The 24,095-nt window shown below is 40.6% G+C and overlaps 1 protein-coding gene across 1 annotated transcript; it reads right to left on the bottom strand.

Moving 5' to 3' along the window:
- Positions 1-502: 502 nt before the first annotated feature.
- Positions 503-1,765, bottom strand: LOC134369757 (PC-esterase domain-containing protein 1B-like). Its single transcript, XM_063086454.1, has one exon. It carries the CDS (start codon positions 1,763-1,765, stop codon positions 503-505), a length of 1,263 nt encoding a protein of 420 aa, XP_062942524.1.
- Positions 1,766-24,095: the final 22,330 nt, after the last annotated feature.

Raw genomic sequence — 24,095 nt, 5'->3', positions numbered from 1 at the left:
GAATTTTTTTTTTTTTATAGAAGGGCAAATGCTATGATGAAGCAAATTTATCAAAGAATCTGCAAGACAACTTATGGTAAAAGCTTTGGAGATAAAATTCTATGAACATATGCAAAAACTAATGGTGACATCAAAGTCTTAACAAGATGTTTTAGGAATCATAATTTTTACCTTTTTCTCTTTTTTTTTTAGGAAGAATGTCGATGGAGAATACTACTTGTAGATTTACATTCAGGTAAGGCTTAACTTTTTAAAAATTTTGTAATAGGAAGAGCACTTTATCGTGTGGTGCTTATTTTTACACAGACGCTAAGAGGAGAATGGCATGGTGGTCTGGGTCTGTGCCCCCACCCCAAGAACTGGTGTGGAAGTTCTGGCAATGAGAAATGTGTGAGGCTATCCGCTGGTGGGAGGAAGAAACTTAAAGCCAACCGCAGCAGGCAAGGCTGCGGGAAGCGGGACTTTGGTAGCTCACTGATGACCTTGGAAAAGGGGCCTAGGTCTAGGTCTGCCTACCGAGGCCTGGTGTCTGGCTGCGCTCAGGTCCGTCTGTTGTGCACCTTCCCTGGTGTCTGGGTGGCTCGCGGGAACGCCTGGGAGGATACGGGGGAGACCTCCTGCCTCCGTGCTGGGCTGTGCGGATGGGGCCCACCCAGGACTCGCGGCCCACCCGAGACTCGCGGCCCACGGTCGAGCTGTCTTCTCTGGTGTGTCCGATTCGGCACCTGGGGGAGTCGCGGGAGAAGTGCCTGTACCGTGCAGATCGGTTGGAGGGCGAGTAGGCATCTTGGCGGCAGTCTGGGAGATGCTGTCGAGCCTGGGGATAGGACACAGAAGGTCGCCGAGGGGCCCGGGGACCCGGGGAAGCGGGCGGGTGCCCCCTCAAGGACGATTCGCCTCGGTCCCTGCGGTGGTCTCGGGGCTGCCTCCGGCCTGTGGGGCCTGGATGTGTGCCGGCGCGGCCATCCCTGATCCAGCTGCCCACGGTTCGGCGGCAGGGGAGATCCACGCCCCAGGCGTCCGCCAGGTGGGCCAGCAGCAGCTGCGAGAGGTGTCGGTGCGCGCGTTCGTCCCAGTGCACGCCGTCTCGGTGCCGGTGCTGGCTGGCGTGGCGGAAGTGGAAATGCAGATCCAGCACGTCGAAGCCGTGCCTGCCCGCCTCCCTGGAGCTGTAGAAGTTGGCCTCCATCACGTCTCCCCGCAGGCGGGCGGCCCTGGATGGGCGCTGCGACGGGAGGAAGCCCCCCGACATGGTCTCGGCCACGGGCATGGCCGTGTTCCACACCATGAGGCAGGACAAGGGCAGCACCCGGGCCAGGCGCCTGAACAGGCGCTCCAGATCCTCCGGGTAGCTCCTCCGGAAGTCCCGGCCATACCTGGAGAGGTCCAAGAGGCAGGAGTTCATGACCACCACGTCCGGAGCATGCCGGCCCTGCCGCAGCTCGTCCAGGACGTCGTCCACGTAGGGCGAGTGCACGCGCGTGAGGAAGTAGAAGCGCACCAGGTGGTGGCCCGAGCGGAACTGGCGCACCTCGCGGTAGTGTGTGCCGTTCTGCAGGCGGCCCCTGCTGCCGCCCTCCAGCAGCACGTCCCGCTCGAAGCTCAGCTCGCCCTGGGCCCTCAGCTGGCTGGAAGAGAGCAGGCAGTCCTTCTGCAGCAGGAGCACCAGGTCCTTGTACACGGCCCGCTGGACCGAGTCCCCCATGACGACCACGAACTTGTTGTGCAGCAGCTGCCGCACCTCGCAGGCCCGCAGGTGGGCCATGCGGCGGAGGCCGGGGGGGCGGCCTAGCTCCTGCCTCCCCTCGCTGCGGCTTCGAAGAGAGCTCGGGGTTGAGGGGGGCATGGGGGAGGGGCAGGCCGAAGCTCACGGGAAGAAGAGGGCTGGCGGGGGTCGCTTCTGCCTGGCGCCAGGGCCTGGGCGGCGAGGAGAAGGGAAGCGGAGGTCGTGGCGCTGAATCCCACCTCAGCTAAAGCGTCCTCCGCCCAGGACGTGACCTCTGAACCCCAGAGGCTCCCTCGCGAGCCCAGGCTCCACCTGGCGGAGGGGAGGCGCCGAACCCCAGCGGAACGTGCTGCCCCACTAAACGCCGAAGGGGGAGCTCTCATTTCCGATGCATTCGTGCATGCATTCACATAGCACAGCCTCGGACTGTCTTAGTCTGCACCCTGGGCGCAGGCAGGGCTCCCCGGCCCCCTGTTGTACCGATATCTCACTAATCGGGGCCCCTCGTTGCTGCTGGTTCTTGCTTTCTGTATGCGTTCCCACCTCTAGTTGACAATTTCTTCATTTGCTGGCGGGGATCTCCTTTTGAGTCAATTTCTGTACTCAAATATAATTTGAGACATTGAGAAATGTCTCCACTGGGGGAGGGATGTCATTCCCAGGGGTAGAGCCCAGTCTGGGGACTAATCTACTGCCAGAATTTCCAGGTAGGGGTTAGCAGAATATTCGGGTCTTGTGCAAATACTGGAGGGCTCAACTGTGTAGTTGCTTTTAATTAAGCTATTATGGCACCTCGTGGTGAATTTACACGCACTTGTAAGAAGGAATACTGAGAGATCTCCGTGTACGCTTTATCCACTTTCCCCCCGGGTAACTTCTTAGAACTATAGTACCTCGGTACCGCCAACATACAGGCCATTTCCTCACCACAAGGATCCCTCCCATTGTCCTTTCATTGCCATGTCACCTCCCTCCTGCTCCAGTCCCCTAATGCCTGGCAACTGCTAAGCTGTTGCCCATTTAGAGAATTTTGCCATTTCAAGAATTCTATATAAATGGAATTGTCTAGTACTAACCTGGGGGGTTGGCTTTTTCCCCTCAGTATTGTTCTTCGGAGACTCATCCAGCATGTCCACTTTATAAACCCTAGCCACCTGTTTTCTGTACTAGGAAGTGAGTTTCCCAGTGGTACAAATGTGTCAATACTTTGTTCCCTTTTTATTGCTGAATATTATTTTATAGTATGGATCTACCACAGTTGTTTTAACCGATGACCCATTGAAAAGACATTGGGGTCGTTTCCAGTTTGTGGCTATTACAAATCATGCTGCTATGAGCATTCCTCTACAGGTGTTTGTGAAAACTTAGATTTTCATTTCTCTGGGATAAGTCCAGACCTGTGATTGCTGAGTCATAGATGGTTGTGCATTTAGTGCATTAAGAAATGCCTAGAATGTTTTCCAGAGTAGCTGTACCATTTTACATTTCCACCAGCAGTGCATGAGTGGCGAGTTTCTTTCTGGGATATAGATATGCATATCCTGGACATGTAAAGCCTGGAACCCATCTATGAGGAGATGGGCATGACCTTTCTGTTTGAATGAACCCTGGTCTCTTTCCTGGGTTATACATATAACTGTCAAGCTCTATAATGCAGGCCTCCTACACCTTTAGATATGGGTGAAAGCTTTTAGCCTGTGTAACCCTAGCCTCTTCATCCTTGATCAGGGATATGAGCTTCCTGCTGAATGAATTCTGACCTTCCTCTCTCTATCCTTGGTTTTGAATTGCAAAATTCCCAGACCTATTTTTGACAGAGGTTAATAAACAATCACCTTCTAAAATTTTATATCATATAAAATAGTATGATAGTCATATTTATCAGTCATGACCTTTGTGTAAAATAGCTAATTTTGGAGCCACTGGAATTGTTTTTAGTTATGACACATAAATATATGTTAATGAATATCATAACATACCATGTATACATATTATTAAGAATTGTGCTTTCCTATACATTAAAGTGAATTTATACACTTTCACCTTTATCTACTTTCTCTATACTCTTCATTATATATGTAAAATATACTAGATGTAAATCAACTGGTTTGGTAATTTCTTCTGACATTTTACAAATTTTTTATTAGTGGGGTCTTCACAGCCTTCTGCCTTCACTGCAAACAAAGCATGGTTTACAGTGGTTTAACAGTTTAATTTTAGGCCCCTAAAATAAATTGTTTGTCTTTACTGCCAAGAAAGCAGATAGAAATTATTCAATAGTATATGTAAGAATTACCTGAAATTTTAGGTTATTTTGTGAAAACAAAGTGGTCTATTTCTACATTGCATTTTAAAGGTAATGACTAAATAGTAAAACTAGAGTCAGTTTAGAATAACTCACACAATCACTCTCTGTTAATACTGCTATTACTTCGTGGACATGCTGCCCTCCCTCTGGGGAGATTTTCTCACTTTTAGGGTAAAATGAAGAAAAAAGGTTTTAACCTAAGTTATGATGATAGCTTAAAAAGGCCTCATACTACATCTTAAAATGTATATGTATGGTTAAAGAAGCATATTTATTACAATACTATTGTAGAGCTTCTTTGTGTCCAAATACTAATTACAAGAAGTCAGAATTTTAATCTATTAAAATTAAAGGAAAGAGATCAATCTCAATTTCTCTCAAGGAACTAAACATTTTTGCAAAGATAAAGATGTTGGCTCTGTCTTAGAGGAAAAGTGAATAATACTGTCATTTAACCAGTTAATTTTGCAATAAGGGGTGTTTATCAAATTGTTTATTCACACTGATGTTTTTAAATCAAATAATTGACAGATCTGTCCTTCTTATTGTGTTGTATAAATACAGTCTTGAAAGACATCATTTTATGTAGTATTCCCTTCTTTAAATGCAGAACATTTCAATTTAGAACCAGTGACTATTACAGCACATAGAAAAAGACATGATCATTTCCTTTGTTTCATTCATTTTCAGTGAGACCATTTTTTCAACTGTTCATTTCCGATGCCTAAAATTCTTTATCCATAATAGAAAAATCTGCAATATGTCAATTTAAAGTCTTATACCATAATATGAACTTATTTTACACTATTTTCCCTTTTTAGTACTTTCTAAAATTGCAAATATGAGATGATCTTAAACATTGTAAAATAGAGAATTATAAGTAAATATTCAAAATCTTTTTCTCCTTCTACCCATTCTCAAAAATTGGATGTGTATCTATCTGTACCTCTTTTCACAACTTGACAAACAATATGTTTAAATATATGTATATACTGTTTCATTTTTTTACATAAGATCATTTTTCATACTATTCTGTAACTTACTTTTTCATGTAACATTATGTGACAAATATCTACCTTGGGTCAGGTTCCCTAGAAAGCAGTTTAAAGAAAAAGCTGATGTGCTAACTTTTTAGCAAGTACAATCCCAGAGAAGTAGAAGTGAATCAGGGAAGTAAGGACAAATATTATGGTATGCCTTACTGGACTAGCCACTGTGGATGTCAATTGCAACTGATTGTGTGATCTTATGGAATGATCTTCCCAGAGGTTGTAGCAATTATTTCATCTCAGGACAGTTCATCTCTGCCATGAAGGGAGAAAAATATATCTATTAGCTCATGTCTTCCATATGTCAAAAGTCCATTCACCTATAGGGCATTCCATTCCCCTTCAGTTTCAGATTGCCAAGTTTGTGAGCACCGAGTGGATCTCCTTGCCACTGACAGCTCAGCAGTAACAAAAAAGCCCTGAGGCCAAAGGTGGGAGATATGGAAAGTCCTGAAAATGTCAATCACCACATTAAGACTGAGAAAAACTAGTAGCCAAAGGTCTGGACACTGGTACTATCAAAAGAATCTGAGGTGGTGGCACGTACTGATGACTAAAATATGCTTTTCTGTATTTCTTATGTTTTACATATTTAGCTCATTCCTTTAAATGGCTAAATAGTATTGCATTGAATGGATGTAGTATAATTTACTTAAATAATAACATAACAACAATAGTTTTAATGAGGAAAGAAAAAGGAAATGAGGCAGGAAAGGATGGAGAAAGGCAAAACAATGTTTTTGGTCTTGGGTTAAGACTGTGTCACGGAAGTTTTCCTGCCTCCATCCAACCCATTCAAGATCCACTCCCACAAGCGTTCTTCCAGTTCTTGCTGATACATATTAGCTAGGTCCCGAAATGCCTTTGGCATGGGAGCTGTGATTGTACTTCCATCCCAAATTGTGCTAATATCTGATTTGGTTAGTGGTCTAGAAGCAGTGAGAGATAATAAAGGCAGGCCTTAGATCTTGCGAAGTTATGGTTTTGGTATAATCATTACATAGTCCCCAGGTAAGCAGAGGCTCTTCTTCTCTGTCAAGAAGGATGAGCCTGCTTCTACCAGCCAGGAGATATTGGGGGAATTCAGGGATTCAAGATTCCCAGGCTCATCCACCCAAATGTCATTATCCTTGATCTAAGGATCTTTTCTATCCATGCCCTAATACTGATGTGGGAGAACTCTTGAGGCCATTCATTTAGTTTTCTTTGCAACTCTAACATCATTAAAATCAGATTCCATTTCAATTTTCACCGCAGTCGGCCCTTAGTCTCCATTAAAGCTACCGTAGAGGTCCTCTGGCGATCAGAGTAGTCTTAAGTTAGCAGTTAACTGCATTGAGCCTATTGTTTTCTTTTTACAAGTTATCTAGGCCTATCAAAAGCAGCTACCTTACTCCACTATCTTTTTATTTATCATTTTCCTCATACTGATTAAGTACTGCAGATACTTGGCCTCCTTCCTCCACCTCTACCTCAAATCAGTTAATTGCTTAATAAAGCTTAATTGTGACATCTTTATATGGCATGGACTATTTCCATCATTCTTAGTACCAGTAATAGTGTCCCTGTTGCTTTCAGACAGATGGGCATCCAACTCCAAAATTCTATCCTAAAGGTCTGTGTTCTAGAACAATTTGTGTTACCAACTGTTTTAGCCTTTATATTAGTTTTCTAGGGCTGCCATAACAAATTATCACAAAGCGGGTGGCCTAAAATACAGAAATGTATTATCTCCCAGTTCTAGAGGCTAGAAGTCCAAATTCAAGGTGTAATCAAGGCCATAACTCCATCTGAAGCCTCACTTCCTTGCCTCTTCCAGCTTCTGGTAGCCCTGTGAGTTCCTTGGCTCGTGGCAGCAAAACTCCAATTTCTGCCTCAGTCTTCACATGGTTTTCTCCCTGTGTCTGGGTCTCTTCTGTTCTCATAAGGACGCCAGTCATATTAGATTAAGGGCCAATCCCCTCCAGTATGTCCTCATTTTAACATATTACATCTGTAATGATTCCATTCCAATAAGGTTACAAATTCCCAGATATTGAGGGTTATGACTTCAACATATCTTTCTGAGGGACACAGTTCAACTCTCAACAGTCCGTATTCCTTCACAAAAGAGCCTGAGCCAAGAATTAAGTGCTGATACTTTATTTGGGAAGCACAATCACATTGGTGAGAGAATGAGCAAAATGAGAAGTGGTGCAGGGAAGACCAGAAAATAACTTATGGTGAAATATGATCATTCTGGCTATACTTCGCAAGCCATAGCAAAACACAGTCATTTGCAAAGCAGATGTGCTTATTTGTCCACATATGACATTTGCAAATAGGGAGTAAATAGGGAGTAAAGAGAAACTCAGGCTCAAACAAATCTATCCCAGGGAGTAAGAAAAGAGGATTTTTTTTTTTTTTTTTTTTTTCCTGCTTGGTGCCTTCCTGGATTCTGATTATCACTGGTTGGAATTTGTCCCATTGAATTTGCTTTAACTAGGGTGTTTCATCCAAGTGTGGAATGAGGCTGACAGGTATATGAATGGTTGTCAGATTTTATCTTGAGGTCTGATATCTCAGCCCCCATCAATATTTGCTCTATAATCATGAGTGAGGGGAGTAAGAGGAAGAAGTCTTGCCTTTTCTAGTGGGTTTCCATGATTAATCACTCTATATTTTTGCATAATCTACTCTTGTTCTTTTCAGTTTTTAACTCAGAGCATGGAGAACCTTTAAAGATCCCATGGATATTCAGACCCTTTCCACTTAGAGTACTTAGTGCCATAGTTTCCCTGCTCTATTTTCTCCAGTGATCAGATCCTATCTGCTTTTTCTCTTCTAATATTTTCTTGAACTGTCATTGTGATCTTATTCTTATTTTCCAGTGCTGCAATTTTTTATTTAAAAAGTTTTTTTCTATGGGCTCAGTGCAACCAGGGACAAGAGGAAAGTAGAGAATCATGCCTGTTCTTCCATCCTGAACTGAATGCCATTCATTTAATTTTTTGATTATGGAAATAGTTATATGATCTTGCACAGTTAATTTCGCATTTGTAACACTGTTTCTGTAAGAAGGCATTGGTGGCATGGGTGGCAGGAAAAGTGTGTGAGTTCTAAGGTAATCTTCACCTAATTACAACATAGGACTGTGAATCCGTGATTAGAAAGTTAAAACAACAACTTGTTAGCATATTATGTTAACCGAAAATTGTTTCTTATCCTAGTCATCTTTTTGAATGGCCCTCCAAATACCTTCCTGCACTTTAGCTATATGAAAAAACTAGTTTAACAAAAGAAAGAAAGAAAACAAAAAAATTAAGAACATAGGCTATTTCAGTGTGTGTCTAATTTGGTTTGTCTTTCTCTTAGCTTTGAAGCTTAGGGTATAGCACTGCTTTATTTCTGTACATTTGACCATAGCAAATTTGTTTGGATGTTCGCATCAGTGCATCTGGATAACTCCTATGTCATGAAATAAAAATTTCCAATTAAATGTAAAGAATCACATTTATTCACTAAATGAAGAGAATAATGCAGATGAAGGGTAGATAAAACTTTCTTGAGATGGGCAAGAGACATAGATAAATAAGTGTGTCCTCTTCTTCAAGGAAATGAGAGTCTGCAATTAGAAAGACAGATCTTAGCCCAAATATTACAAAGCATTGGGTGGGGAAAGAGAAGCGTACTGTATACAGGATGCATGAAGATACCCCACATCGTGGTTCCAAATGAAGCCATATGTGTTAGGCACATCCTGCTTTTAAATTCCACAGTGACAGTTTCACCACTAAGTTCTTTTAGTTTAGAAGTTAGAGTTAGTCTGGGTTTAGGAGTTAAAGAGCAAGGAAGAAAAATAAGGGCTTTAAGAAGATACCAGGATTGAAGGCTTACAGAGGTTTACTGTGATGAAGAGATGAACTCATCGGCCAGACAGGCCTTTTCTGACCATCCTATTCCTGCCTCCTTCCCATTTCTCCATCACTCAAGCTCTGTACTGGGCTTTATTTTTACTCACAACCTTTAATGCCGCCTAACGTTTTATTAATTATTTATTTATTGTCTACCTATCCCATTAGATTTAAGTTTTTCAAGGAAATGGAGAACTTAAGTTTCTGAGGAAATTTGTTTCTGTTTGTTGCTGTATCCCCAGTTCTTTGAATGACGTTGCTTATCTGGTTAGTTCTCAATAAACACTTGTTGACTGAAAGAAAAAATGAAACACAGAAGCTCATTATTGGAAAACAGTCTTTGAAAACTACTTTAAGCTAGTAGTTTAAACAGTCTTTGAAAACTACCCATCTGATGCTTGAATTGCCTAAATTACTTGTCTACTAAAGAGTCATCTAGACTATGTTACTTTGGTAATTCACATATAGTTATGGGAAACTCTGCTTTCTATGGCAGTTCATTTCATCCTCAGAAAACTGGACCATTAAAAAGTCTCTGTCTGATTTTTTTTAAGGACCCTGTTTTATTCCTTGAGGTGGTAGAGGACAATGATAATTATTCTTCTAATAGTAGTCTTCAATATATTTGGATACCATTTGGGTACCATTACTTTCCTGAGTGGTCTCTTACACTGCACTGGCCCCAAACCTCTTCAATTATTACTACTAAGGCATGATTTCTACTGTATGTTAGTGCATGGCTCTATAATCAAATAGGCACAATGACAGAATGAGAAAGAGAATTCAGAAGTATGTAACTGTGGCCCAGCAAGAATTTATTTATATGGTAATAGAGTGGATCCCTGTGGGATAATGCCCCACTTCCCTTCCAAAAGGTAGTGAGCTTTCAGTTCTTGGGTCCTCCATCCTGGTGGATTCTTAGCTGCAAATTTAGGGAGAGGAGCTCAAGAGGCAAGAGTTGCTTCATCTACTCACATGTATCTTTGATCTCATGTACGTCCTTTGCTCTTTTTTTGTTTGCCAACTGAGCAGTAATCTCAACACTGTCATATTCATGTTGTCATCTGCATGAGATATTAAAGCCAATCTGCTTTTGTGGTTGGTCTTAGTTCATAAGTGTCCTTTCCAGTCCTAGTTACTCTTCTGAGAATGCACCACAAGTCATGTATGACATCCAGAAGTAAACTTGATTTTCCAGGTGTGGTTTCATCAACACAATCCCAGGTTTGGATTATCACCTCCTTTGTTCAATTAAGGCTGCTTAAAACCTAATCTCCTTTTCTGGAGCATCCACCACACTGATGACTCAAATAGACTTTACCTTCCACTAAACTGCCTGAGTCATTTTAATTCACGATGAGTTTTGTCTTCTTCATCCCAAACCTGTGCCTCTGGTTTTTTGAATTTGAGAGCAAATCCCAAGATCGATTACTGTTAGATTTATTCTATTGTTCCAGTTGGCCAAGATCCTTTAATTCCATTGCTACAGCCTGTCAAGATCTTTTTGGGTTCTAATTCTTTGTTCTTGGTTAGTCAATGTCCTTCTCAGGAATCTGCACACCATGTTTTGATAAGCAAGCTTTCCTTCTGTATTTGCAAGTCAATAATAAAAATGCTAAACTGGGTAGGACAGAGTACAGGAACTGTGGTGTATATACAACTCCCTTCAGATTTATATTTATCTAGTTTTTAGTAGACTTTGGATATATTTCTTAACCTATTGTTGATCTACATAATTATTTTTGCTTCTAGGACATATTTCTCCATCTTGTCCAAAAGGAACTCCTGGGAAATTGTGTCCAACACCTTTCTGAAGTCTTTATATGCTAGGTTTACTAGGTTTCACAGATTTAACAGCATAACCTCATAGTGGTATACAGGATAGTCTCCCTGCTTCTCCCAACCCACTTTCCACCCTGCTTTGTATCCCTGAAAGCTGACCTTTATGCACTGCATTAACCAGATTCCTTTGTACTGAACTGTCAGCAGATTGCAGGACGGCAGGAGGAGAATGAAGTTACGGAATGTATTCCCCAGATCCCTCTCTTTTCAGCCACCAGTAATCAGTAGTTTAGTGTAAGTGGCTTAATTCTACCAAAGGCCACAGTGTCTCTCCAATCAACTCTCCTTCAGTTGAAGATGCAGCTACAGTTCAGTCCAGGGTCTTGTACATGTTTCCCTCTTGTCCCTTCAAACCTAAGGGTCAGGGCCAGCTGCTTGGGCTTGCAACCTGTGTGGTCATATAGGGCCCCACACTTGGCTTATTGCTCAGCTGTCCCTGTCTTGAAATTCTTAATCATTTTTAAATATGAGGCCCTGCAAATTATGCAGCCGGTCCTGCTATGGTTGGTAACAGTCCCCCACAGTTGCTTCACTATCTCTGTAAGTTTCCTTTAACCTTGCCTGTAGTTTTATGAAGAGTCCCTTTTCTAAATTCTCCTCAATTACACTCTTCTGTTGTGTGTGCCATCTGTTCCCCCCCAGGACCTTGACTAATACAAAAAAGAAATGTGGTAAGTCTAATTTGTTTTTGTGAGCCTTTGTTGGCTCCTGGAGATCATTGCTTCTTTAGATTCTCCACACCTATTCCTTCATATATATGCTTCTAAAATCTTGGCCAAATCAACATAACTGTTACTTGTCTCAAATTTGCCAGATCTTCCTTTGTCCCGTTTCCCAAAATTGGCTGCTATTTATCTATCTCCAGTTTTATTCCCGTTTACTGTTTTTGACAGCCCCTCAAAGGTCACTGGCAATGTTTGGTTTTTAATGATCTAATTTGCAGGCTCTTTAAGGACCTTTAGAGAGAAATTCAGGACCAGACGTTTACCTATCCTTCCCTAGCTAGGGATCTAATTCCCTCTTACCAATATGTTTTGTCTTTTCTCAGTCCAAAGAGAGGTTTGCTTTCTCTTTGTCATCAGTTAATATATTATTGGCTTCAGAGAATATCCTGTTCCTTACCTCTACATACTCTGATAAAAGGCTTAAGATTTTTTTTTAATCCTCCCTTTACTTGGTGCCACAGACTTCCTGAAACTATCAATTCTGTGCCACCCTCTAATATGAATTCTTCCCTTGCTGTTTCTCTCATCGGATCTTCTGAACAATAGAGAGCACAAAAATATTAACATACATTAAGTGAAACAAGTCAGGCACAGAAAGAGAAATACCACATGTTCTCACTTATTGGTGGGAGCTAAAAATTAATATATAAATTCACACACACACACACACACACAAAACCGGGGGGGGGGAAGAAGATATAACAACCACAGTTACTTGAAGTTGATACCACAAGCAAACAGAAAGGACATTGTTGGGGGGGAGTGGGGGAGGGAGAAGGGAGGGAGGTTTTGGTGATGGGGAGCAATAATCAGCCACAATGTATATCGACAAAATAAAATTTAAAAAATATATATATATTAACATACAAATTCAGAGACTTAAGTCAGTCCCCTCTTCCCCCTTCCAGCTCTAAGAAGGAGGGATTCTTCATTATTCCTGCACCTTTAGGGCTGGGCTTTTGTCATGCTGACTGGGGTCCTCAGAACAGAAGAAAGGCCAGATTTATTTTCAACAGAAAAAGCCTAGAAAAAGAAGTGGTTATAGGGATGCATGTCTGAACTCAAAAGCAGAAGGATCTAGGGAAGAGTTGTAGGAAAGAATCCAGAAAGATCATGGGTGTTAGGGAAGTGACTGCCATGAGGATGGGTGAGTACAGAAAAGGAACATGTTGTCTTGCTACCCAGTGTCTGTTAAAAAGATTTCCATAAAGATCTGAGTTGCTTTTCAGTCCTTTCTTGATGGGTGCTCTGTTGTGGACACCACCATACTCAGACCAGCCATAAGAAGGGCCAATGATGTTTGAATTTCATTCCTGTCCCTTAGGGATCTGAGCTCAGCAACCACATCAGTTTCTTTAAAACAGCTGATCCTTTTCTTCCTCTGTGGCTTCATTTATTTGCAGTTGTACAGTAAGGTTACATTTATGTGAACTTCTGAAGTCATCTTCCATCTCAATATTTCCTGGCATAAAAATGATGCTTATATGTATATATATATATATATTTTTTTTTTTTTTTACATGAGCATCCTAAAATCTTTGTTACTACTTCTGCAGCTATATTCCATGGGATACTAGTAGTGGCAGGTTTTATTTTCATAAGAATAAAATAAAAATGTTCTGTGGTAAGTGTTTAGAAAATGCTATTTATTATATAGTTCTTCCTTGAAGATTACATGTACACTCAACATATTAAAGACTCCAAAAAGTACTGCTATAAAAGCATTTATTTAAGTTGGTTTAACTCAGGAATTCCCACATTTATGTTCAGAACCCAAACTATTTACACCTACAAGTTTATTGTCTGTACTCTATATTAACATGACTTTACTATTTGGTTGTCTTCATTTACATGATTTTACTATTCAGGAAACTCACCCAGGGAGTTAAAGCTGGAAAAAAAAACCTTATTATTCATTTCAGGACCTCCTATAAAATCCATTTATCTAAACACTTCATTTACCCTCATCAGAGTAAATACCGTTTTTCAGGACAATATGACATCAGTGTTTTCTCTTTAAGATTCTCTTTGAGGGCTGGCTGTTTACTCAGGTGGTTAAAGCACAGCCTTATAACACTAGGGTCACAGGTAGGTTCCTTGTACCTGCCAGCTGATTCCCTTTGAATCCTTATCCATGCTGTGTTCACCAATTCTACACCATTCTATTATGATCCTTCTGCAATCCTAATTAAGCTCCCACTTTGAAAGATTCACTTTTAACCAGCTCCCCCAAGTCACATAAATATCTTCATTTTATTCCTCCCGCCCCACTTCAGAGGCTACTAAGACTATCAAAGTAGCAATCTCCCTTACCACAGTAATCAATAAACTCAGCTCTGCTTTATCAACAGATTATTTTAGAGAGGGCATCGTTAGAGACTCTGGTCACAGAACATTCTTTTCATGTGAACCTTTTTACATCTTGAGGAACAAACGTTTTAAGGAATATACTTTAGGGGATGTAGGCTCACAGGATTGTGCCCAGGAAAGCCTGGATCCAAACTATCAAAAATTATCTTTTCTTCAAGTTACACAATATTTCTTGAAGAAATATTCTCTGTCAACACTCATAGGCTAGTCCTTTCGTCATGTATTTCTTTTATGGATAATTTAATACTAAGTGCTATTGTCTGTATGTGTCCCCCAGAATTCATATATTGAATCTAGTCACCAGTGTAGTGGTATTAAGAGATGGGGCCTTGAGGAGGTGATTGTCATGAAGATGGAGCCCTCGTGGATGGGATTAGGGAATTTATAAAAGGGTTTGAGGGAGTAGATTCTTTGGGTTCCACTCTTCTGCCATGTGAGGACATAGGGTTCATCCTCTTTTGTCCTTTCTGTCTCATCACCCATGCAAGGACACCTACATGGCACCATCTATCAGGAACAGGCCTTCACCAGGCACTAAACCTGCGAGCACCTCGATCTTGGACTTCCCAGCCTCCTAACAGTGAGAAATAAATTGCTGTTCTTTATGAATTACCCAGTCTCAGGTATTTGTTATAGCAGCACAAACAGACTAAGACACCAGGATACAGGATTTTATTTTCAGTTTTCATTGAAATTAGATTTTTTCTTCTTCTCCATGTTCCCATATGAAGGGTAGTTCTCAAAAGTTTCTGTTCAGAAGTTACTCAGAAGAGTGCAGTGAGATAAAGATCTTTGGAAAGGTCCTCCAGTTGGAACTTTAAAATGTCCATTAACAAATATGATGTAGTAGAGAGGACAACTCTTGGTCCCATAGCTGGCTGGGACTTCCAGGAAAGCTACACAATCTAGGAACCTCCCAGTAATCTCTTCCGCAGGCTTTACTGGGGAGATGGATCAGGAAGAATATAGGTGATACAGGATTTTCCCTCTGTCTCATATCCCCGTTTCTCCAGACATGGTTACCTGCCATCTGCTGTTTTGCCACCTGCTCATGTTCCCTCTTCCCTGCAGTGCCCTTCTGCCCTGCACGCCTTCACACTCTACACAAGATGGGATGGGCAGAAAACAGAAGCCTGATTCACATTGGTATACAATTTCACTATATCTCATAATTAAAAATTAAAACAAAAATTACACATCTGTAACTACCTGAACCTCAGGACCTCAACTGCCCTCAAGACCTCAAAGGTGGTTGCGGTGATTAGGACATAAAATAACTAAAAATATGAAGCTTTCCATAAATTTAAACCATTATTAATATGTAAATGTGGTGATGCATATAGGTACTATTTTACATTAAGGTAGAAATAGTAGGAAACATGATATATACTATCGTGGCCACTCCAAATATTTTCATTATATTAATATGGCTTCCAGCAAAATCTTCGTTTAAGATAACTACTGTCATTTTTGTCTATCAGTTCAGCTTTAGCTTGAACTTAATTCATTCAGGCTAGAAAACTACAGTGATCAAAGGCATAATTATATCATATTTATAGCCTATTATTATTGTCACATTCTGAAGTAAAGGGCAAAAATTCCACCCAGTGAACTTGTTCTTCCTGTTACTGACACAAGATTGAGACATTTAAATGCTAAGACATGGATCCCTGAGGCAGAGCATAAAATATTTATAACGAAGGGAGTATGGACCAATAAATTTCAGTTATGAATGTTTTTTGCTAGAAGAAATAATAAATAACCTTCCACAGGCAATATTTCAGTTTGCATTTATTGTACCTCATCACACCAGATTTTCAGGAAACAATAATGATTGCCTAGTAGGACACTAAATTACTTTCATGTTTAATGAACAATTAAACTGTTAAGCTTTGATTAAGATATAAAAACCTCCCTAATTTAACTGTGAGATGCAGTTTCTTTGGAAAGGTACAGTTCATGAGAGGACCAATAAAGACATTCTAATTTATATAATTTCTATTGAAAAAAGAGTCATTTCAGATATAGGTAAGCTTTGAAACAGGATTATCAACCTCATAGGTTTGGGGAAGGCTGAAAAGGATAGTGCTTAAGTCATAGGGAGATGAATTATGTACTTGGGATGCCGTACCTCTAGACCATTTAAATGGTTATAAAGATTGGTAGGAAAAATGGCCTAAATTTTATGTGATGATGCATAGAAATTGATAGGAGATATTGTGGTACCTGGGAAATAATGCAGGTTGAGAGGCAGAAGACTCAAATGAGAGTTCTGACTTTGTGACTTACTGGCTGTGGGACACTCCCTGTACAAGTGATTTATGTCCTCAGACTCTCCTCTTTCTTCACTTGTGAAGCAACAACGATAAGACTTATCTTGCATGGCTGTTAGAAAGATGAAATAAATGTGCCTCAGCCTGGGCTTTCCAGGAAGCAGAGACTGAGTGCAAGCTTTCTATGAGCATTTGTGATCCTGGGCACGGGAAGGAGTGAGGGAAACAAGGCAAAGAGGGAGGGAGAGCCAGCAGCAGGAGGAGTTGCCAGTGGGCCATTTCTACAAGTGCCCACTTGCTTGATCACCAAGTACTAGCAGAGCGTCTTCACATGAAAGGTGAAGCAAGACCGTCTGTCTAAGGGAAGAATGGGGGAAGAATTCATTGATCAGTTTCCTTCTCCCACTGATTACCCGTGGGGTGTGAGGTGAGCTGAATTATTTCCCTCCACTCATATGTTGAAGTTTTAACCCCCCAATACCTCTGAATGTGACTGTATTTGGACATAGGGCCTTTAAAGAGGTGATTAAGTTCAAATGAGGCTTTAAGAATGGGCCCTAATCCAACCTCATGTTCTTGTAAGAGGAACTCTGGAAACCCAAAGAGACCCCAGGAGTATGCACAGAGGGAAGACCATGGGAGGACACAGGGGGAAGGTGGACTTCTGCAGACCGAGGAGAAAAGCCTCAGAAGAAACCAAACCCGCTGACACCTTGGCTCTCTGACTTCTCACGTCCAAAATGGTGAGAAAATACATTTCTGTTGGTTAGGCCACCCAGTCTGTGGTATTTTGTTATGGCAGTACTTGATACAGGGTGTTAACTCCCCCCTACACTGGGTTTTACACGTGTAAATGGAGAGTAGGTTTCATCCCTGTCCCCAAGTTGAGGTGTCAACAGAAAAGTCCCAAATGAAAAACATGAGGTGGTGTCTTGGGGCAATGTGCCATCAGGCTGCACCTGTGGGATGCTGACCAGCCCTTACAGATCAGATGGTCACTTTGGTGTCTGGAATAGAACAGGTGAGACCAAGAGAACCTGGAAAGGTGCCCAAGAGGTGCTAATACGATGTACAGCAGCATTTTGAATTTGCGAGGTTGTTATTAATGATAATCAAGGATAAAACTAATTGCTATTTCTTGGATTTATGTAGGATTCATTACGAATATATATGGTTCATGAATTCATAATTACATTACTAAATTTTGTTTCGAATCATGTTCATGCACAGCTCTTCTGAGACCAGGGAGAAGTAGCAGTGTTTCTTACACAGAGCAAGCGAAATTTAGTCCTTAAAAAAGAATAGACAAACTATATACTTAAAAAGATAAAACATTAGATAAAATATGGCATTGCCTTCTCTTTGTATAGGTGCCTACTTACCCTGAAATCCATGGCATCAAGAGTTGGCTTTCAAATTTCACGTACCATGGTCTATTGCAAAGAATCCTGAATTGGACACACTGGAGAGATGAGTGATTTTCTTGGTTACGTGAGGCGTGCATATGGTTATAAGTTTGGTTATGTGAGACCACGAAAGCTTTCTGTTATATTTGTGGAGATGTCGGGAAATATCTCCATATTTCAGGGGTAGTTAAAGGGTTTGTGGATTGGTGAAGTGAGAAGGAATGAGAGGAAATGTGGTTTCTGTGGGTGAAGAAATGGAGTCAGGAGTCCTGAGTGCTATGACATGTACACGTGTGGAAGAACATGCTCGTGCAGAAGCCAGAGACTGGAAACTGATACGTTTTGAATTTTCCACTGAATCACATCTAACACCGGGCATGCTTTATGTATACATTCTGGCCTAAGAAGAGAAAAGGTTGAGATCCAACCCCAAAGATAGTGTTCAGGAAGAAGTCAAAATGATTTTCATAAAAATAATATCACAATGTTGCTTGCTGAGGAGCCTGATAAATGTTGGTGGGATGAAATGTGAACACTAAAATTGTAGGCTTTGCACAAGTCATCATTTAATAACTACCTTATTTACCTAATAACTACCTTATTTACCTAATAGCTGAAAAGGGGAAAATAAGAAGAGACAGATGTACTTGCTCACCCACTGTTTAGCTTTGTGTTCATCTCTGGCTGAATGCCATTTCCAGGTGTTTGGTGTGGAGCCAAATACTAAAAGGAGACATTTGGTACAGCCCTGGCTGAAACACAAGGGTGATGTAGGAAAGCTTGTTCAGTCCTTGGCCCCTGACCCTGCTATTAGTGCCTCTCTTTCCAAGGCTGTCAAATTTACCCACCAATTTTAAAGGAAATGAAATGAATAAGATATAAGTGTGATCATGAAAAACTAGTACACCTCATATATTAAAGCAATCTCTCCCTCAAACTGCACTGCTTACTTAAACATTTTAAGTTTATTTTTACTTTTTTTGGAAAACGTGGAATATAAGTGATACTTGTATCCTTTTTAAGTTTGGTGCACGTCTTATTCTAAAAGTGCTCATAGGTATATGACATTGTAAAGATGAAATCTGAAAAAGTGAAACCAGAACTTTAGACATCAAAAGAGAGAGAGGCAGAGAGAAATAGGAGTTTGCCTATATGTGAATTCATCAGATTGTAGAATCTCATCCTCATATTTCACAGATGTGAAAACTCTACAGAGGGGACTGCGGAGTGATGCTGCTAACCAAATGCACAATAGAATGACGTGTGGGAAAATTGGAAGGGGTCTAGGTTAATTTATTGCTATACAGGTCTGCTTGATTTGCTATCCATATGTTATAGGATAACATGACCTTACCAAGTGCTTATCTTCTGGACAGGTATACCTCATTGCTTTGAATATTTGTGTCATGTATTGGGGAAAAATAAAGGTTGAGAATCAGTAGAACAGTAAAGAAAAGTTACAATAATTCAAAAGTAAAGGATCAGGGGATTTCTAATCATGGCTGATCAGTCCTTCATTTTTGCTATGGGAAAGTGGAGAGTACAGACCTCTGTCAATCAGATAAGTGCAGCCTTACTGTCTGGCATCTCTCCACCATTACAAAAACTCCAGGGGCAGACTTGACATGGTTTTTTCTATGCTAACGATCTATCAAAAATCTGTAAGGGCTCAGCAATAGCCATAGGGTGGCTAGGAATGCTCAGAGGAGCACTTGATCTGGTTCAGCTAACTTTTCTTGCATCCAAGATTAAGTCTGGGTACTGGCCACTCACTCTTTCCCATCCTCAATGTTTAAGAAATTCCTAATGGCTACTGTCGAAGGGAAAGAAAAGGGTGCAGGAGATTTACATGTTTAGTATTTTGATCGCTGCAGCACAATTAATCGGAATCTGATTCAAGATCCCAAATATCAACTGTGCTTACTTTGATCTCACACACATTAAGAGGAACATTGAAACCAAAACAAGCGCTGAGGGATATAAATCCTTTTTTTTTTTTTTGCCTCACGGCTAAAGTATAAGAAAGTACCCCTTTTCCCAGGTTTGTGATACCTGGAGGGCAGGAATTAGCAATCATGAAGGATTTCCCAAGAGTGAGGATTTAAAGCAAGGGGAGGTGATTCGCCTTGCCTGGAGGGATGTTTTATCTCAGCCATGGGAGGCCTGATAAAATGCCCCTGACACAATAGACCAAAACAGTGAATAGAATTCCCGTCCCCACATTTATCTCTCAGGCTCCATACAGCAACTTTTCACTTTCTCGATTACTATCTTACTGTCCTACATTCACACCTTCCTTTTTCCTTACAAACACAACTCTTCTACCCAGTTCTGTTAAACTAATTGACTCTAGTTAAGCCCTTTGTTTTGGCTTTTGGCAAAACAACGTATTTACCATAATACAGGGTATCAAAAAGTGTCTGGAAGCATTGGCAAACAGTACGTTGGTTACATTTTCAAATAATGTGTTCTATGCGTTTTTCTTCAACCCTCAGACAGGCTATCTATCAGGTGATGTATTTTCAAATTTAAAGTGATGGGTCCAAGTAATAATCTGAAAATAAATTACAAATACATTACTTTCCCTGTTTTTCCAGACTTTTGGGGCACTCGTTTGTATATTCATTGTCCTTTCCCAGATTAAAAATTAAATGAATTGCTTGAAATTTAAAGGTATCACACCCCAACATATTTTCAGCATATTATTTTGAAAATGTAACTAACATACGATTTAAAAATAAGTTTACCTATATTTCTCAACTTTTCAGACACCTTGTGATTTTTTCAGACAAACACTCAGAGTCATACTGTGTGAAGCTTCAAACAGAAGAGGGCCTAATAGTGTTTACTGTCTCTTAATCCTAGTTACTGTCTGATTTACTGTTAAGGCTTTGTCTTTTTAATTTTTTTATATCACTTAATCTGATTATTTAAAAAAGAATTTTGTAATTTCATTCTCTGCATAAATAATAAATGCTCACAAAGAATCGCAAATGTTCTGCCCTTGACTTTGTATATTCTGCTCCAGAACAATTGTTGTAACACCTAAAGCAGTAGGAACTGTTCACGAGAGATTTGAACTCTAGGAAACAAATCTACCATGCCTCACTTGGCAAAGCTGTCAAAAGTCTTGTGTGCAGCTCATGTTTATAATAAATAAAGAAGTAGCAATAATGCCACAAATTAAATTTATGCACCACAAAGTAAAAATACAGCCAGTGTTACTCAAAATATGTTCTGGGTGCAGAGAAAGCCTTATTATGACAGCAGAAATAGTAAGGACAGGGAAACAGATAGTGTGTGGGGTTGAGAAGCCCTTCATGAGTATTTTAACACCTCCGCTGAATTCACACATGCACCATCTCTCAAGTGTGATATTAACTCTTAACCAGTGTCTGGGTAGGTCTGCAGGCTGCTAGGGCAAGTCCTGGAGCTTCAGTGACTTGTGCAGGGGCAGCATATGGCTGAAAGTAATGGCAGTCCCTGTCTGGTCAGACAGTCACCCAAAGCTGGCGAGCTGCTTCTGATTGAAATCTGCTTTCTAAATATTCTTGGACCAGTGATGCTTACCTCCTGAAACCTGAATCCAGAGTCTGACAAGTCCCAACATACTGTAGCTCCTGATACCTACAAAGTCTGTATTCAGTCTAACCTATTGATTCCCTGAACCTGTTGCCTGAGGCAGAGAGGGAGCTAATTAAAAGAAAATGGAGCTTTGAAAATCTCTGAGAATCTCTCTGACATGCTGCCACTAACCTCGGGAATTTGAGACATTGCCCAGCAGAGGAGCTGACAACAAATCTTTCTCCATGCTGGAGAACTAGAAGTGCAATACCTAGAATGATCACAAACCTCCCTGTTCCCATTTTCATTTTTCTTTAAGATTTTGAATGAAGTATAAGAAATTTTAGAAGCAGAAAAAAAATGTGTGCATGCATAGGTGTATATTTAGGATCACCACAGCATGTATTTCCAGGATATTTATAAATATCAGTTAAAATTTTAAAAAATTCTCCTGTGCAATAAAGGGTGATTTCTTTCGTTTTAAAGGCAGGAAAAATGAGACAGAGAGAAGTTAGGTGATTTTTCTTAAGTAATCTGAGTCAACCAGAAAGACAGTTGGGTGAGATTACAACTCAGAGTTGCTGACACTAAAATACATGTGGAAACCAACAGACCACATCATTGTCTTTCTTTTTTGAATTGAACATAACAAAACAGCATTTCTATGCTTACAGAATACTTGCCTGTTTTGTTCTGAAGCAGTTTATAGGCAAACAGAACAAATAGATCACAAAATTGTCACTTAATACTAGATGTAATGGCTCACCCCTTCCTTCTCGAACACACCATGACCATAGGAAAGTGGGGAAAATATTTAAGGTAATACTGAGATCCTAATATTTCGTTGGTTGCACTTATGGCCACGTTCAGGTTGTATCACTTACAAAGAACAGCAAAGGCATTTTGCCAGGATGGTTCCTTCTTCCCAGGCAAGGGCCAGAATGATGAAAATAGATCACAAGGCTATCATTAGATGAAAACAATGGACTGGAGCTCACCATCTAAAAATCCTGAACCTGCTTCCCACATCAGATAGTTTGCTCGTTACCCATTGGAATGCGTATTCATGCATTCAGAATAAAATTACAGGTTAAAAAAAAAAAAAACAACTCTGGAAGATGGGAGTTTATGCCTGAATAACCAAATTAGACTTTTTCTAATGACCAAGAATAATTCACATGCAATATTCAAAATTCTAAATGCAGGTTACAAGTCTTCGCAGCATAGGGTAAGCAAGTAAAAGTTGAGAAGTATGAACTAATCCAGGCTCACACTGTATTCTCATTTTCTCCAGAACTGGAAAGGTGAGAAGTATACACTATTATTCCAGATATACCAGAAAACCAGAATGATCTGGAGGAAATGAAACTTTCTTTTTTTTCTTTTTTTTTTTTTGTCTGTTTCGTGACCGGCACTCAGCCAGTGAGTGCACCAGCCATTCCTATATAGGATCCGAACCTGCGGCGGGAGCGTCACCGCGCTCCCAGCGCTGCACTCTCCCGAATGCGCCACGGGCTCGGCCCTAGGAAATGAAACTTTCACATAAGATATACCAGTTATCTACAGCTGTGTAACAAATCACCCAAAAAAGTTGGGGTTTTATTTTAAAACAAAACTAATTTATTATTTATCATGGTTCTGTGGGTTGGTAGGGTGGTTCCTCTGCTGCTCTGCCTTGGCTCATTCAGGTGACTGCATTCCACTAGAGAGAGGGTCAGATGGCATGTCCAAGGTGGCCTCATTACCGCATCTGGCAGTTGGTGCTGGTTGTCAGCTGGGTCACTGCAGGTCTCCATGTGGTCTCTGCTTCTTCAGTAGGCTAGACTAGCTTCCCAAACTGGAAGTTTCTGGGTAGTTTTCCAAGAGGGCAATACAGTCATGCACCATGAAACAATGTTTCAGTCAAGGACGACTACATATATGAAGGTGGTCCTGTAAAATTATAATAGAGCTGAAAGTTTCCTATCACCTAGTGATGTCATAGCCATCATAACATTGTAGTACAATTATTTTTTTAATATAAATTTAGTGTAGTCTAAGTGTACAGTGTTTATAAAGTCTAAATAGTGTGCAGTAATATCCTAGGCTCACATCCACTCACCACTCACTCACTGACTCACCCAGAGCAACTTACAGTCCTGCAAGCTCCATTCATGGTAAGTACCCTGTACGGGTATAGCATCTTCTAACTTTTAGACCATATTTTTATTGTACCTTTTCTGTGTTTAGATATGTGTAGATACACAAATACCATTGTGTTGCAATTGTCTACAGTATTCAGTAAAGTAACATGCTGTACAAATTTTTAGCCTAGAAACTATTATTATCGCAATAGCTACAGCCTAGGTGTGTAGTGGGCTATACATCCAGGTTTCTGTAAGTGCACTCTATGTTTGCACAATGACAAAATCACCTAAGGACACATTTATCAGAATGTATCCCCGTTGTTAAGCTATGCATGGCTGTAATACCATTGTTAAATCAAACTAAAATTTGCCCTGAGAAAGCCTCCATACGTGATACTTGAGCTCTTATACATGAACCACAACCTAACTGAGTACATAAACACTTAGAAGTGTGCTTCAGATATAACAGTTGAGTCTTAGCCAATCACAGCAGCCATATTTCAGCCACTCACCGGCAGCCAACTGTTCAAACTGTGTTCACATAAGGCAAACACTAAGCTGTATCTAATCTAGTTGTTTCTGTACCTTACTTCCATTTTCTGTATGCTACTTTCCTTTTTTCTGTCTATAAATCTTTACTGACCATGTGGCAGCGGTGGACTTGCTCTGAATCTGTTCTGATTTTAGGGGCTGCCTGAATTGTTTTTCACAAATTGTTTCTTTTTAGTTGCTCAATTAAACTTTGTTAAATTTAATTTGTCTAAAGTTTTTCTTTTATCAGATTAGTGTCAGAAGTGAGGATCTGAAGTAAAA

This window comes from Cynocephalus volans, chromosome 1, assembly GCF_027409185.1.
Source record: "Cynocephalus volans isolate mCynVol1 chromosome 1, mCynVol1.pri, whole genome shotgun sequence".
NCBI classification, from domain to species: Eukaryota; Metazoa; Chordata; class Mammalia; order Dermoptera; family Cynocephalidae; genus Cynocephalus; species Cynocephalus volans.
Note: the sequence above shows the minus strand (reverse complement) of the source record. Positions and strands in the feature narration are given on the sequence as shown.

What these genes read in the sequence shown, in the direction of transcription:
- LOC134369757 (XM_063086454.1), bottom strand. Translation starts at nt 1,765, where the DNA reads ATGGCCCACCTGCGGGCCTGCGAGGTGCGGCAGCTGCTGCACAACAAG.